At 38.6% G+C, this 14574-nt stretch overlaps 1 protein-coding gene, 1 long non-coding RNA gene and 3 other non-coding genes across 10 annotated transcripts in view; all 5 read right to left on the bottom strand.

Moving 5' to 3' along the window:
- Nucleotides 1-4133: 4133 nt before the first annotated feature.
- On the bottom strand, nucleotides 4134-7859 carry LOC116508605. Its single transcript, XR_004255389.1, has 5 exons — nucleotides 7825-7859; nucleotides 7244-7375; nucleotides 5999-6119; nucleotides 4586-4663; nucleotides 4134-4225 (listed from the first exon to the last, which is right to left on the bottom strand). It is a non-coding gene; the product is annotated as an uncharacterized LOC116508605 (long non-coding RNA).
- Nucleotides 4739-4829, bottom strand: LOC116509838. Its single transcript, XR_004255557.1, has one exon. It is a non-coding gene; the product is annotated as a small nucleolar SNORD12/SNORD106 (small nucleolar RNA).
- Nucleotides 6190-6280, bottom strand: LOC116509837. The gene has a single exon (XR_004255556.1). It is a non-coding gene; the product is annotated as a small nucleolar SNORD12/SNORD106 (small nucleolar RNA).
- Nucleotides 7482-7573, bottom strand: LOC116509839. Its single transcript, XR_004255558.1, has one exon. It is a non-coding gene; the product is annotated as a small nucleolar SNORD12/SNORD106 (small nucleolar RNA).
- A 4487-nt stretch (nucleotides 7860-12346) lies between the features above and the next one.
- Nucleotides 12347-14574, bottom strand: part of STAU1 (staufen double-stranded RNA binding protein 1) — a 37153-nt gene continuing 34925 nt past the window's right edge. For 5 of the 6 annotated variants that reach the window (XM_032217585.1, XM_032217587.1, XM_032217589.1 and 2 more), the window contains 2 exons: nucleotides 14246-14331; nucleotides 12347-13504 (listed from right to left, as the gene is read on the bottom strand). In XM_032217585.1, the coding sequence (XP_032073476.1) occupies nucleotides 13417-13504; nucleotides 14246-14331 (174 nt within the window). In that variant the 3' untranslated portion in view covers nucleotides 12347-13416. Of the gene's footprint in view, nucleotides 13505-13596; nucleotides 13653-14245; nucleotides 14332-14574 lie in introns of all 6 variants that reach the window. The other variant, XM_032217588.1, reaches the window with a different exon arrangement.

Below are 14574 nucleotides of genomic sequence, written 5' to 3'. Positions count from 1 at the left end.
TAAACACTTGAGAAATGTGCTTTTTGTCACATACTCAGAAATCCTCCCCCCCCCCCTTTATTTAGCTCTTTATAAATGTTCTACTGCCAAGAAATTTGAATGGCTTATAGTTATTTTAACTATGGTGAGCATAGCAAAGAAATTCACCCAGGGGAAATCTGTTCACTTTAGATTTCAGTAATAACGATTTCTAAGATGACATGAAAATTACTATGGAATGAGGGAGGCAGCTGCAATTTGCTGAATGATGTGACTCCCTAGAATAGATGGGGAACTAAGCCCCTTTATGATTTGTGGACTTCAACTCCCACAATCCCTGTGCCGGCAGAACTTTCATGTGTGTTCTCATGACTTTTCTCATCCATTTTCTGCCTAAAAGGCACTAAAAGCGTAAAAGTGGAGACTTGAGAGATGAGGAGACCCAAGGAAAACGAAGTTATAGTATAATGGGAAGAGTTATTCCTGAAGTTGGATGGATGTTTGGTGGGTTCAAAGATTGGCACTATCTCAGCCCAAGTTTCCTATATCATGTCATTTACTGAATGCTGTGGGCATTAAGTGAACCCATGTGTTCATGTGGATGTCAATAGAGAAAACCAGCAAAAAACAATGTGGAGATATTGGATTCTTTGGAAGACAGCCAACATTATCCCATCTCTCGATCTTTAGTTCAAACTTTTTAAAATTTTTGCATATCTAGTTCTGTGTTCTGAAGAGTAACAGACAAGGAAGTCTATTATAAAACTCATTAAGGTTGTAGTAACTAAGTCATGCCCACTGCTGACCAATTGTTTAGTTACTAAATCATGACCCCAGACCATAGCACGCCAGGCTCCCCTATCCCGTTTGCTCAAATTCATGTTTTTGTTGTGTCAATGACACTATCTAACCATCTCATCCTCTAGTGTCCCATTCTCCTTTTGCCTTCAATCTTTTCCATCAAGGTCTTTTCCAATGAGTCCACTCTTGTTTGCATAGCTTTCATTCCAGGCAGCATCTTTAACCAGGCATATTTTGGAAAAAGGGACAATTTACAGATCCAGACTCCACCAAAATGTCAATAATGTCACAACACATAAAACACCTGCATCATATCACTGCAATGTCAAGTTTGCCAGTGGCTCTTCCTTAAGAATGCTGTTCAGTGATTGTGTAAAGAAAACTTTTCCAGAGAGATGGAATAGCCTTTAATTATCCATTGGAACCTAAAGTAGCTTTCACTCTGCAATTTAAAGGACTTGCAGTAAATGGGTGTGTTCCTCCCATTAAAAGTAAATACATAAAAATGTTATTGATAAACCAATTATGTCACCCGTTCAAATGAAAAGCAAAATGCATGTGAAATGGTGAACTGTTTGATGTAAATGCTCTTTGCTTCTGAGCAAAAAGTGGGCAAATAGCACCCTCTGAAGTCTTAACACAAAATGCAAAGCCAAAACAAAAATCTAAAAACCAGGGTTAGTCTTTGAGATTTGTCTTAATTGCGTATTTGACATTGGAGCAGTATCAAGCTAAGATGCAAGTCTGCTTTTGAATTTAGCAGCTTTTTTAAGATGAAGCCACAGAAAAGCAACTCCACTGAACTTTGTCTGAGGTACATACTTTGTAACTAAATCTATTTAAATAGATCCTTGTGAATGTAGTTGTTTAAATTTTTTCCCTACAAAGTTACTGCATGCATGAATCATTTACTTTGTTCCCACATCTAAACAAACAGCAACATCACATGCCCCAAGTACACACACATAAGCGTAGAGGTGTATTTATAGGTAGTCAAGAATTTCTGTTGCTAAGCAAGGCAGTGAGTCACACCCAATTTTACTTTTTTTTTGCCATGGCTGTTACGTGAATCACACAGTAATTAAGTAAATTTGGGCAAAGGGAGGCTCAAAAAAATTTCAGTCATAAATTATCTCTAAATCCTGCCTTTTCTAAGGAAAAATGACTTCTTTATTCAAATCCCAGCCAGTGTGCTGGAATTCTGAGACCTGAAAATACACACATTTTAAAAATTGCTAAGGAGAAGTATTACCTTAGGTGAGCTTTAACCACTTATGTAAATGTCAACAAATTAATCTTGACCTACCTTAAGAGGAGGGGTGAAATCTTATGGAGAGCTAAATTTTCTAGAATACATTTAAATAACACCTTATAAGAAAGATGGTAATTTTGAAAGCAATAAGGTTAACTGTGAAACATCAGCATCAGACAGAGAAGGAAACTTTCCATCTGTCTAACTTGATATCAAATCTCTTTTCCAAAGGCATATGAAGTGGGATGTGCAGTAAAAGAAATTTTCTGGGCCAGAAGAATCTAATTCTTCTTAACTCCAGAAATCCTGCTTGAAGAAATAAAAACTCACCAGAAATGGTAACAAAAAGGATCCCTGGATTTGCAAAGCATAAGGGGGCCAATAGCCAAGAGGCAGAAGACAACTGGGTATTTATGACGTATATCCTAGGAAGACTAAAAATTTGATGTCTGTAATAACTGGAAATTAGAAGTTGTGTTGCTGCACAGTAGGTTTTTGTATACTGCACAAATTAAACCACTTTTAAGTCCTCCCCAAAGAGACACGATGACTCAGTGGCTAAGAAGCTGACCTTGCTGATCAGAAAGGTCAGCAGTTTGAATCCCTAGCGCTGCATAATGGAGTGAGCTCCCGTTACTTGTCCTAGCTTCCGACAACCTAGCAGTTCGAAACATGTAAAAATGCAAGTAGAAAAAATAGGAACCACCTTTGGTGGGAAGGTAACAGTGTTCCGTGCGCCTTTGGCATTTAGTCATGCCGGCCACATGGCCACAGCGCTGGCTCTTCAGCTTTTAAACGGGAGATGAGCACTGCCCCCTATGACTAGCACATATGTGCGAGGGTAATCATCCCATCAAAAGGCAGGGTATAAAATTTAAACTGTATAAAGGGAAAGCTAATAATACTGTTAACTATCATTATACAGCTGGTTTAGAATTGTAGAAATTTAAGTTTGCTGCTTTGCTAAGCATGTATTTCACTGCATTCACTAAAGCTACAACACTAAGAATGCCGAAACAGCTTCCATGGATCGCCGTAACAGTGGCGTCAAATTTCCATGGAAGTCGCCTATACCCACGATGGGTGAAGAGGCGTCAAGTACAAGTACAAGTACAAGAATGCATTTAACACTCAACACAATGCCTGGCTCATCCTGTAATCCAGGAGTCCCCAACACCCAGACCCTGGACAAACACCAGGGCACGCAAACAAGCGAAGCCCCATCCACAGGATGCAGACAGCACATGAAACTATGTCCCCTCCAGTCTGTGGAAAAACCTCCCTGATACTCAAGAGGTTGGGAGCTGCTGCTATAATCCACTCTGATTGCATTAGCTGCAAATATGTAAAAACAGACCAGATCTTATTTTGCTAGCTTCTTTGTGAACATAAATGTGCAATTAAGCTCAAATCATCCTCATATCCGGAGGGCTGGTTACGACATCTACTCTCAGCAAAAGTGCACCGTGGGGTAAAATGTGAGAAAGCACTATGTATGGTGTCTTGAGGAATGAAAAAGATAATCTAACAAATTTAAGAAATGTGGGATTATATCTTAAATATCAACCTAAAGATAAAGGTTCCTCTCGCAGTCATTCGGTGCTCATCTGTTTCAAAGCCAAAGAGCCAGCGTTGTCCGAAGAAGTCTCTGTGGTCATGTTGCCGGCATGACTAACTGCCAAATGTGCATAGAACGCTGTTACCTTGCCACCAAAGATGGTCCCTATTTTTCTGCTTGCATTTTTACATGTTTTCGAACCGCCAGGTTGACAGAAGTTGGGACAAGTAACAGGAGCTCACTTCGTTACACGGTGCTAGCTATTCAAACCGCCGAACTTTCTGATCGACAAGCTCAGCATCTTAGCCAGAGTCACCGCATCCCCAATATCAACCTACTTTTGCTCAATTGTTCCAGTTTGGCTACTTGATATCCTACCGTAGGCATACTACAGTACAAACTGTTCTACCAAGATACACCCTTTGTTAACTATCCCAACAAACAACCTCAGCCCTTGCTCATATGGGGCCAGTATGAATCAAGAGCCTTCCTCAGCTGAAAAAAAAAACTTTTTGAGTTTGTTCTCCATTGAAGACTCAACAGTTTAATGTTGCTATAGTGCAAATGATTTATTTATTGAGCATCAAAATAATTTCCAATCAACAGCTCTTGTTAACATCACGTCGGTTGAGAATCTGTTAAAAAAGGGGAAAAAATGTTCAGAATGAGTTTAAGGTAGCAGAAATGAATACAAACACTTTCCACCAACAACCTAAGTCAGTTCCCATATGCATGGGTTGTTCTACTGGCTTATTCACAGATCAAGATAAACTAAGGATAGTACAAGATGGTTTAGCAAAATATGTCAACCCTGGTTATGTGCAGCACTAGTTGATTTATTATGGACCAGTAAGAAAAAAAAAGCACCATTATTTGTATCAAATGAGATATGGCAGCCCATCATACATACATACTTTAAAGATATAATATATATTGTTCCGAAGTAATTCTATAAAATTATGAATGCACACATTTGTATACTAAGTAAAACAAACCTTTCTGGACCAGCAATTCCAGAAAAACACGATGCAGCTTCTTTCATCACCAGTGCTTTCAGGCCAACCGCTGCTCACCTGAAAAATAAGCCACATGAATTAAGATTTGCTTCTAGCTTCACATATAAAAAGTGCAACATTAAGACTTGAACATCAGTGGAATCAGGCTATTTGGCTAGAACACATGCTTGATCAGCATAGTCGATAAGATGGGAAAAAAGATATAGTCATCATGTACCACTGAGCAACATGTTTTGCAGTCCCTTTGTCTTAAGAGTATAGCCTTTCAAGCACACTTCATAGGAGACAATTGCACAGAATAGCTATTATCTTTTGATTCTTTCAATTACAGCCTGACTTACGTTCTGTGGCAGTAAAAACTATACAAATCTGGCACTGCAGTCAAGCTCTTAGTCAAAGTAGCACAATTCATTTTATAATTGAGGGTAAATTTACATGCCACACTGCACCAAGTTTAGCACAATGTGAGCCCCAGGCTCATTCTTGCTCTTTTTCTTATGAGTAAATGAAAACTTTTATTTTCAAGACTGCCCAATGGTTCCTACCAGATGCAAGCTTACACAGATTCTAAGCAGCTTAAATCAGGAGTGGAAAATTTCCCCAATACTGCCCATACTAACTGGAGCTAATGAGTAAAAGCCCAAGCATTTGGAATACATCATATTGCCAAAACAATGGGCAGTTCAAATAAGCCACAACCAAACTATGGCTTGTATCCTTCTCCATTCACTGATATAGTTCTCAGCACAGAGAACTAAAGAAATAATGATTTCCTAGGAACTGCCTTTTCAGTCAATTTGCGACCAACATACGCACCTGAGCCAGCTTTATGAACAAATTTCATCAATCTCAACTAGAATTTCCAAGTTCCTTCCACCCACATTTTCTCAAAGGGCATTGATCCATTGAGTGTTTTTAAGAATTTGACTTCAACTTGAAGCTTTTAATACCTCTCATTCTTTAACTGCAAAAAAAGTCATGTAGCCTTCCCAAAATCATTAAAACAAGGTTGACCAGACAATTCATATACTGCTACTTCTTCATTTTAGTCTTTATCTGTAAAGTTGTGTATTCCCATGAGGTCTTGGGAGAATTTGCTCCAGGATATTCTATGGCACAGTCTCCAATGAAGTCATTATATAGGGAGATGCAAAGCATTTGATTCCAAAGAACTCCAAAATGCTATTTCCTCTAGGACCAGGTCAACACAACCATTCTGGCTCGAAAGTTGTTCTAGAACTAAATTGTCTTGAAAACCACCGATCAGAACAGCATTGCCCAGGAGAGAAATGTAACATTTCAGAGTTCTTCTGAATGTTCCATTTAGGGAACAGGATACTGAGATTACTTTTAATAAGTAAATGTAATAACTTAACATAAAAACATTTTTACCTCTACATTTACTGGATGTGCTTGGAACAACCAGCTCAATTTTTCTTAGATGTGCATAACTCCTCTTTTTCATCAATCTGGTGCAAGAATTCTACTATTTCTTCATTGATTCATTGGAATCCTAAAATGACACAGAAGACCCATCAGTTACATTATAGGCTGGTCTGTCTGGAGAATAAGCAGGAACCCCAGCTGATGTATCAGACAAAGACTGGCTAATACAGTAAGATCAACAGTATCGATCTGATGGGGAAAAAAGCTTTAGTCATCATATACATCAGCTCTACATTAGAGAAGGGAGCATTCCCAGGGTATTTGTGACCATAACTGTAATTTCCAAGTTTCAAAGTTTTCCCCCTATTTGCTAATCTAGACTTCACAAAGAAATTATTCTCCAAAGCACCAGGGGGCAGGACAAGAAATAATGGTTGAAAACTAATTAGAAAAGTAACCTGAATTAAGGAGAAAATTCCTAATGGTAAGGACAATTAACCAGTGGAATAGTTTGCCTTCAGAAATCATGGGCATTCCACCACCGGATGTTTTGAAGACTCTAGTCTCTTATTTGAAATGATATAAGGTTCTCCTGCTTGAGCAGGGGGCTGGACTAGAAGACCTCCAAGGTCCCCTTCCAGCTCATTCTAGTCTAAGAAATGACAGGGGAGGAACAATTTACAGATAGCTTAAATTTTTAAATGGTTATCCACCAATGCATTGTATTTTCCAGACAGCTTTTGAAAAGAATTCCTTAGAAATTTCGGCAACCCAAAATGTAAAAATTAACAAATGTTATAAAGTACTTTTGAAAAACCGCTTACAAGAATAAGCTTTTAACGAATATGCAACGTAACCAAACTTTAATTGGTTAAAATCGAGATTTACAAAAGGAGATAATAAAAACAGGAACAGCATTCTGCATCAATAGAAAATGCACACATTTGCTTTGTGGTGCTGCTTAAAAGTATATCTATAAGCTTGGCAGGGCATGCCTCTATGCCATCCACCCACTGAATGAACATTTAAAGCCACTCCTTCACATTAGTGTTTCACAACCTTGGCAACTTCTAAGATGCGTGGACTTCAATTCCCCAAAACTCCTCAGGCAGCTTTACCAAGAGAACTGCAGGGACTAGTACAGGCAGTGGCTGGGAGCTAAAAACTCCTATGTGGATCATTCAACCTTCAGTTATAAGATGGTAACATGTTTCTTCACCCAATTAAAAATAATAGGCACCAGAAACTCACATTTTAACTTTCAAACAAATGTTCGCCACAGAACTGATGATGATACTTTAGGTGACTCCACATCTTTCAACTTGGAGAGCAAGTTTTGCAAGAGCTTCCGCCATACATTCTTCCATTGAATTCTTCCTTTGCCTGAAACACAAAAAGATCCCAAGATAGAAAACATTATTCCACATCCTAACAAAAGCAAAGTGTTATCATTCCCAGCCAGTCCCCTTCTTACTCTCCCCACAGTACAATTGGTGCAATCAGACAAATTCTGGCTAACAGCAAAATTCAACACTTCCGCTCTGATGGGGAAAAAAGTCTTAAATCATCATGAGCACCAAATTGAACCTTCAAGCGCTTAAGATCGCATCCTGGGAAGAAGAGTGGCGTGAAAGGAGGAGGCAGGGGGAAGACTCCTAAATACATTCTGCATCATCTTAAAGGCAAGCAAGCCGGGACAATTTAGGGAGAAAAAAGAAAAGGAGAGATGCGAAATCGGCGAGACAAGCGAAAATTCTCGCGAACAACGAAGAACGTGGCAGATGGCGGCGGATTGCCCAGCTCCATCGTCCAAAAGCAACCCGTCTCCTTACCTTTGAGGAAGACTCCCAAAAGAACGCGTGCGTCTGCGTCGCGCCCTTATATATACGCTAGGGCAGCTTGGTGCGCATGTCTGTCCAAGGCATTTTGGGAAATGTGGTTTTTCAAAGCGCCTGGTGTATGTTAATACTTCTGCGCTTTTCTTTGAGAGGTAGGTGGTAGGTGGTGTTGTGGGCGGGGACAAATCACACTTGAGGATTTAAATTTTAGAGCAGCGCTTTACCTTTGCCACTTTGGTTCGTAGGCGCCGAAGTTACGCAATACTACGCGGTTTAATCATGCCTTGGTGGGAATCGTTAGAATGGCAAAGGGCAATGATCCTTTATTCCGAAGGCAAACGCGCAAACACCTTTGGATAAAACGGGGCAAATATGTGAGGATTTGTTCTGCATAAAACGAGTAGAAAGCTCAGTCGCGTTCGCTTATTCAAGAATATTTATCGAAGTTCAATAGAAAACATACCTTTAGTGAGGAAGACAGACTTCATGGGTTACCGTTTATTGGGAGGGTTATCCTATTGTTTTTGCACAGGGCAATAAGTTTAATGCGCTGTGAGACCAGTTTAAATCTTGCTTTCTTATCAGAGCAATCACAATCCTGCTACTGCATACCAAAGTATTCATAAAAAAGTAAAATTTTATAATACTTACAATAATACTATTATAATATATTAATATATTATATTAAATATAGATATGAATATATGTATGTGTATGTGTGTATATGTCTATGTATGTGTATGTATGTATGTATATGTGTGTGTGTTGCATTTGTGCTGATACACACACACACACACACACACACACACATATATATTAGTAGATTGTCACGGGTGTAGGTATGCTGGTTTTGTAGTATTCGAGTCTTTTCCTGTGTAAGATTGAGATTGTCTTGGCAACATTTCGGCAAGGTCCCACTCACCATCTTCAGGCTGGTGTTTTTGGCTTTGTGCTTGTGCGAGGTAGGAGCTGCCATCTCTCTATAAATCTTGGTGTGTGTGTGTGGAGTGCTGGCTTTGTAGCTGTAAGTGTGTTGATTGGCTGTGTAGTTGCATCCTGATTGGTAGATGGAGTTGATGTTTGTAGATTGGTCGGCTGTTTTGTATCATTCTGTGTGGCTGAGGTGCTGGCCTTTGTTGTTTTTTGTTGTAACGACCTGGGTGGCAGGTGGGGCTCGTTTGTTGACTAGGGCTGATTTCCAGATGTCTGGTAGGGAGGAGGTATCATCAGGTTTATTCATGTTTTTCTATTTCGATGGCTTCCATAATTATTCTCTTGTTGAAGTGTTCAGTTTTGGAGATTAATTTGGTTCCTTCAAAATCAATGTCATGTCCTGCAGCTTTAAGGTGCTGGAAAAGGGAGGAAGTTTTTTTTCTTTTTTTCTGATTGTGTTGTGTTCTGCAATGCGTGCATTTATTCTATTAGTCTGTCCAATGTATATGGCAGGGCAGATTTTCCATGGTATTTCGTAGACTCCTTGGTTTTCTAGCTGGATTTTGTCTTTGGGGTTTCTTAAGATGTTGGCTATTTTTTGGTTAGTGCTGAAGGCTGTCTTGATATTGTGCTTGTGGGGAATTTTGATGATTTTATCCGTGGTGCCTTTGATGTAAGGGAGGAGGGCAATGCCATTGTCCTGTTATGTGTCTCGGTTCTTGGGGGGTTGTCTCCTTTTGGACTAGGTTGGTAATTGTGTTTCTTTGGAATCCGTTGGAAATTAATATGTTTGTGAGAATGTGTAATTCAGTTTTCAGGTGGTCTTTGTGGGCTAACCGTTTGGTTCTGGAGATGAGGGTCTTGGCTATGGAGTTGATCTATGCAGGATGGTGATGGGCACCATTAGCTATGCAGGATTGTGTGTTTAAGTAGCAGTTGGTGTTTTTTTTTTCCGGTAGATGGTGTGTCCTAGGGAGCCATTGGGTTTTTTGTAGAGTAGAATGTCCAGAAATGGAAGTTGGTTGTTTGCTTCTATTTCCATAGTGAATTGTCGAAATAGAAAAACACCCCCACAACATGAATAAACCTGACGATACCTCCCACCTACCAGACATCTGGAAACCAGCCCTAGTCAACAAACAAGCCTCACCCACCACCCAGGTTGTTACAACACAACGGACACACAGCCAACACCTCAGCCATACAGGATGATATGAAACAGCCGACCAATCTACAAACATCAACTCCATCTACCAATCGAATACATTTACACAGCCAATCAACCCACTTACAGCAACAAAGCCAGCACTTCACACACCAAGATTTATAGAGATGGCAGCTCTGACCACGCTTTACTCGCACAAGCACGAAGCTGAAAACACCAGCCTGAAGATGGCGAGTGAGACCTTGCCGAAACGTTGCCAAGACAATCTCAATCTTACATGGGAAAAGACCCGAATACAAGACCAGCATATGTGTGTGCGTGTGTGCGTGTATGTGTATATTTATATATATATGTATATGTATACATACATAATGCTTATAATACGTAAGGGACGTGGTGGCTCAGTGGATAAGATGCATAAAAATGCAAGTAGAAAAATAGGAACCACCTTTGTTGGGAAAGTAACAGCGTTCCATGCGCCTTCAACATTTAGTCATGCTGGCCACATGACCACAGCGCTTCGTACAGTGCTGGCTCTTTGGCTTTGAAACAGATGAGCACTGCCCCCTCGGGGGCCGACCATAATCTGTTCCAATTTTGTCATGACCAGAAGCAAAGACAAACTGTGCATGTGTGCACACACAAAAAATGGTGCGGAAGAGAAAATCGCTGCGGCAGGGAAAATCGCCACGGCTGTATTTATTCGGCACCCGAGGATGTGTTTATGATGTGAGTGAAGCATTTAGCAGATTTTTCAGTTGGCACCTGAATCGTTCATCGTCTGAGCCGTTCGGGACCCGAGATCCCATTGTACTGTCCTCCCAATAGGGCATGGGTGTCAAATTCACCGCATCACGTTGCTGTCATGTGATGTTTCACGTTTTTTCCCTTCAGAGTTGGGGTGGGCGTGGCCTTTGTGTGATGCATCTGCCTGCGAGCCGCCAGTTTAACACCCCTGCAATAGGGGCATCTTCCAGACGTGTTGGATTACAGTGTATCTTACTTAACTACATGAAAGTGCAGCTCAAGATCTCATCTGTAGCAAAGATCCAAAGAATTAATCCAATATCCAGCTTAGTAGTGAATAAACTGAGATACTAAAAGACCACCCAAATTCAAGTCTACCCTCATGAATGGAGGTACTGGATGACTTTTGAGCCTTTATCAGCCCATTCTTTTCACAGGATTATTTTTGTGAAGAGATGTTTGGAACAACTATGGATGGGAAGGAAGGAAGGAAGGAAAACTGGAAGTCTTAGCATGGATTCAGATCACCTAATTATAGTATAGCCTTTATTGTCATTGTACATCATGTATACAACGAAATCACTGGTGCAATCCATGACAAAAATACAAATAACATAAATAGTATAAAGAATAATTCCTATGCAAGTAATTAGGAAAAATAAAAAATAAAAAGAAAGACTAGTCATACGTTTCAATGTGTGCGTGGAGTGATTGTGGTTGTGTTTAAGAGTCTGACAGCCCAAGGATAGAAACTATTTTTAAACCTAATTCAAGGGTTCCCAACCGTTTCTCTACCCCTACAACGCTTCTGATATATTCTTGCACCCCTTACAAAAGTAAATAATTATATATATAAAATCATGTATGCACACTATAATTTTGAAACATCTAAACCCAAGTTTTCACACCCCTGGTTGGGAACCTCTGACCTCATTCAACCATTGCATCCATTTTGCTTGGAAAGGGTTTGAGTAAAGCAAAGTAATTACGAATGTGGTATCTAGTCTTTCAACTATCTCTGTGAATAAAAGGATGGCACTGAACAACTTATCGTACTTAATTTGGATTGCTCCCACTGATCTCTATATGAACTATTTAATACTCCAAGGGAAATATGCTGTTGTTAGTATGGTTTATGGTAGGGTTTCTCTTACTTTACTGTAACTCTATTTAGGTGCAACAGATTACATGGTTATTGCAGTTAGTCATAGTTTCCAGTTAGGCCAATTGTTGCAAAATTTTAACCTAAAATTTGATTGAAGACAACAGACTTCATTTGGAAGGGGCAGGTGGTCTGAACAGGAAGGACTTGTCTAGATAAAGGCCTAAAGGGTTGTTGTTTTCTTCAGGGAATATTGCACAATTCCAGTTTCAGCGGGCAGAATGAAGTCACTTTATTAATTATATTTAATTTTAACAAAAACATGTAACTTAGTTTTTGTCCTGGCTTTAGCCACTGTTTGGCATACTGCTTCTTGCCCATCCCCAAAGTTGTGTACCCCTAGCCTAAGATGACCCCAAGTAAGCAACAATCTCTGGGTTTCCACTCGGTTTATATTTTAGAAAGAGATTGCTGTTTACCTCTTTAAGAGTTAGAATTTATTTTTATGAAAGTATGTATGTAGTGTGTGTGTATAAGCCATGCTGAGTATTTACAAAGATAGATATATATAATTTTGAGTAAATTGTTTAATGACTTCACAACCAGTTATGAATGTATTAGTTTTAAATTTTCACTCATTATATTACATCATTCAAAACTTGCTGCAGTTAAAAAATAAAGTTCTACAAAAATTGATGTTAAATAAAAAACAATTTCTCCTCTTTTTTAGTATTTACCATTTATTGGACAAACACTACGTTTTACTTACATTCCATGGGGAGAAAAAATTCCAGCGTAAACAATGAACTGAAGCAGTACTTAACTTGCAATGCTATCGTGCTTTACCTGGACCATATGCAAAAACTTTATTGCCCACATTGCTGTGGGCAATAAACACAACATCAAAAGCAACACAGTTTATATATAAACATAGGTAATTTTTTTCAGCCCTACATGGAGATGTAATTAAACAGTATAAAGCACTCAGGAAAATCAATCTGCAGCTTTATATGCACTACATTGAGATCATATCCTGTACTGTACTGAGTTGGTGTGCCTTTATATACAGACACACACACACATTTTTTTAAAAACAAAGATTAGCGACCATTGAAGCTTCTGTTGCATTCAGGTTTCCCTCCCTATTCCCTACCCGTCAAAAATATTCTAGAAATCAAAGTGATCAAATAAAGTTTAAAATTCTAAAATGTATAATTATTTTTCAACTGTCTTGAGATTTAGGGCGAGGTTCACCTTACTGACTTTTTGATAATCAAATGGTAGGCACACCTTTTCCAGTGAACATTTTTTACAATTTCATTAAAAAAAAAAAACTTAACACATACATGGATATGATCTTCCCAAGTTAGTTCATAGATAAGTGTGTCAGACAATCAAGTTTCTAAACTGTGCTATAGTACTAGGTACAATTAAGAAACTTTTAAATGAAAAATTTATAGTGTCATTCAAAACAATGCAATGAAACTAAAAATTTTATCACTGTTTGAAAAGCAACGGTTATGATTTAGACACTACAGTGGGTTGTAACAACTGTAGCGCTCTAAAACAGTTAGGTTACATTATTAGGAAGCATTTGATTTTCTCTGGTGCTTTCAGGTTTGGGTCCAGTCAAGCCTGTTTAGGCAGTGGTGTCCAGTGTTTGTCCCAAAGTGTTTGAGCTAGCCGGTTTGAGGAGGGGGTCACTTTCCATTTCTTGCTTTACGCATCTGGAGAGGAAAAAAAATACCTTTTTTTAGAAGAGAGCCATGTTTTGAATGATGGAAGATTCAGTTCTTCAAAAGTTCATGATAAGACCCACCTTTTCTTTCAGACAGCAAATTACTGCTATGGGTTTGTCCATTTGCTTTAAGTGCACTGCCAACAATACAATTAAGTAACATCCGATAAGCAAAACCTACTCCAATGAAGCAATATAATTTACTTCATCCAAACGGGTAGCTAAATGATGTGAGCAAAACCTTCAGAGAAAAATGAATGGCAGAATATTTTGCTGTAATCCAAAGTAAGATGATCACAGCAGTGACACAGTTTTCACTGGTGGCTTGTATGCTGTATTTAATGAGATGGGTGGCCATGTCAATTGCTTAAATAAATAAATAATGCTGATGTACAATTTGATTTATTTATTTAAAATATTTAAATATTTTTTATTTAAATCTATTAAAATATATTTATTTATTTAAAATATATTTATTTATTTAAAATATTTACATAGCCGGCCCATCTTCCAACTAACTCAGGGCAGCTTCCAATCAAAGTTAAAACATATCAAACTATATTAAAACTATAAAGTTAAACAGATACACATTCCCCATCTCCAACCACCATTATTTGTGACTTTTCACATAAATACACTAAGGCAAATATTTATATAAAACTTTTGTAAAATAGTAAATAAAAATCAGCAGCCCAGATTTTGCAGGGTTATGGGAAATATTTTCACTCACACAGACATTGGTCCATTTCCTGTTCTTGGCATCTCTGTACTTTGTTGGTCCAACTCAGACAGCAACTTTAAGATATTTAATGCAGCCTGGAATAGGGAAAGTGGGCCATTAAAATTAGTTGTATAAGAAGAGCAACTATTACCAAATTTGATTAGAATTTTTTAGACAATGATACTGGATTTGCTGGGAATGCAAATAAAAATAGTTCCTCTGATGATACAGAATTAGCACATCCTTCAGTTTTCCCACTGAAAGACAACTATATTCTAGTTTAAATTGTCCAATACTAACATTTCTCTGCAGGCACCTTTCTTAGAAGCAGGATAAAT

Source organism: Thamnophis elegans, chromosome 5 (assembly GCF_009769535.1).
Source record: "Thamnophis elegans isolate rThaEle1 chromosome 5, rThaEle1.pri, whole genome shotgun sequence".
Taxonomy (NCBI): Eukaryota; Metazoa; Chordata; class Lepidosauria; order Squamata; family Colubridae; genus Thamnophis; species Thamnophis elegans.
The sequence above is the reverse complement of the archived record's forward strand: the minus strand, read 5'-3'. Positions and strand labels throughout refer to the sequence as shown.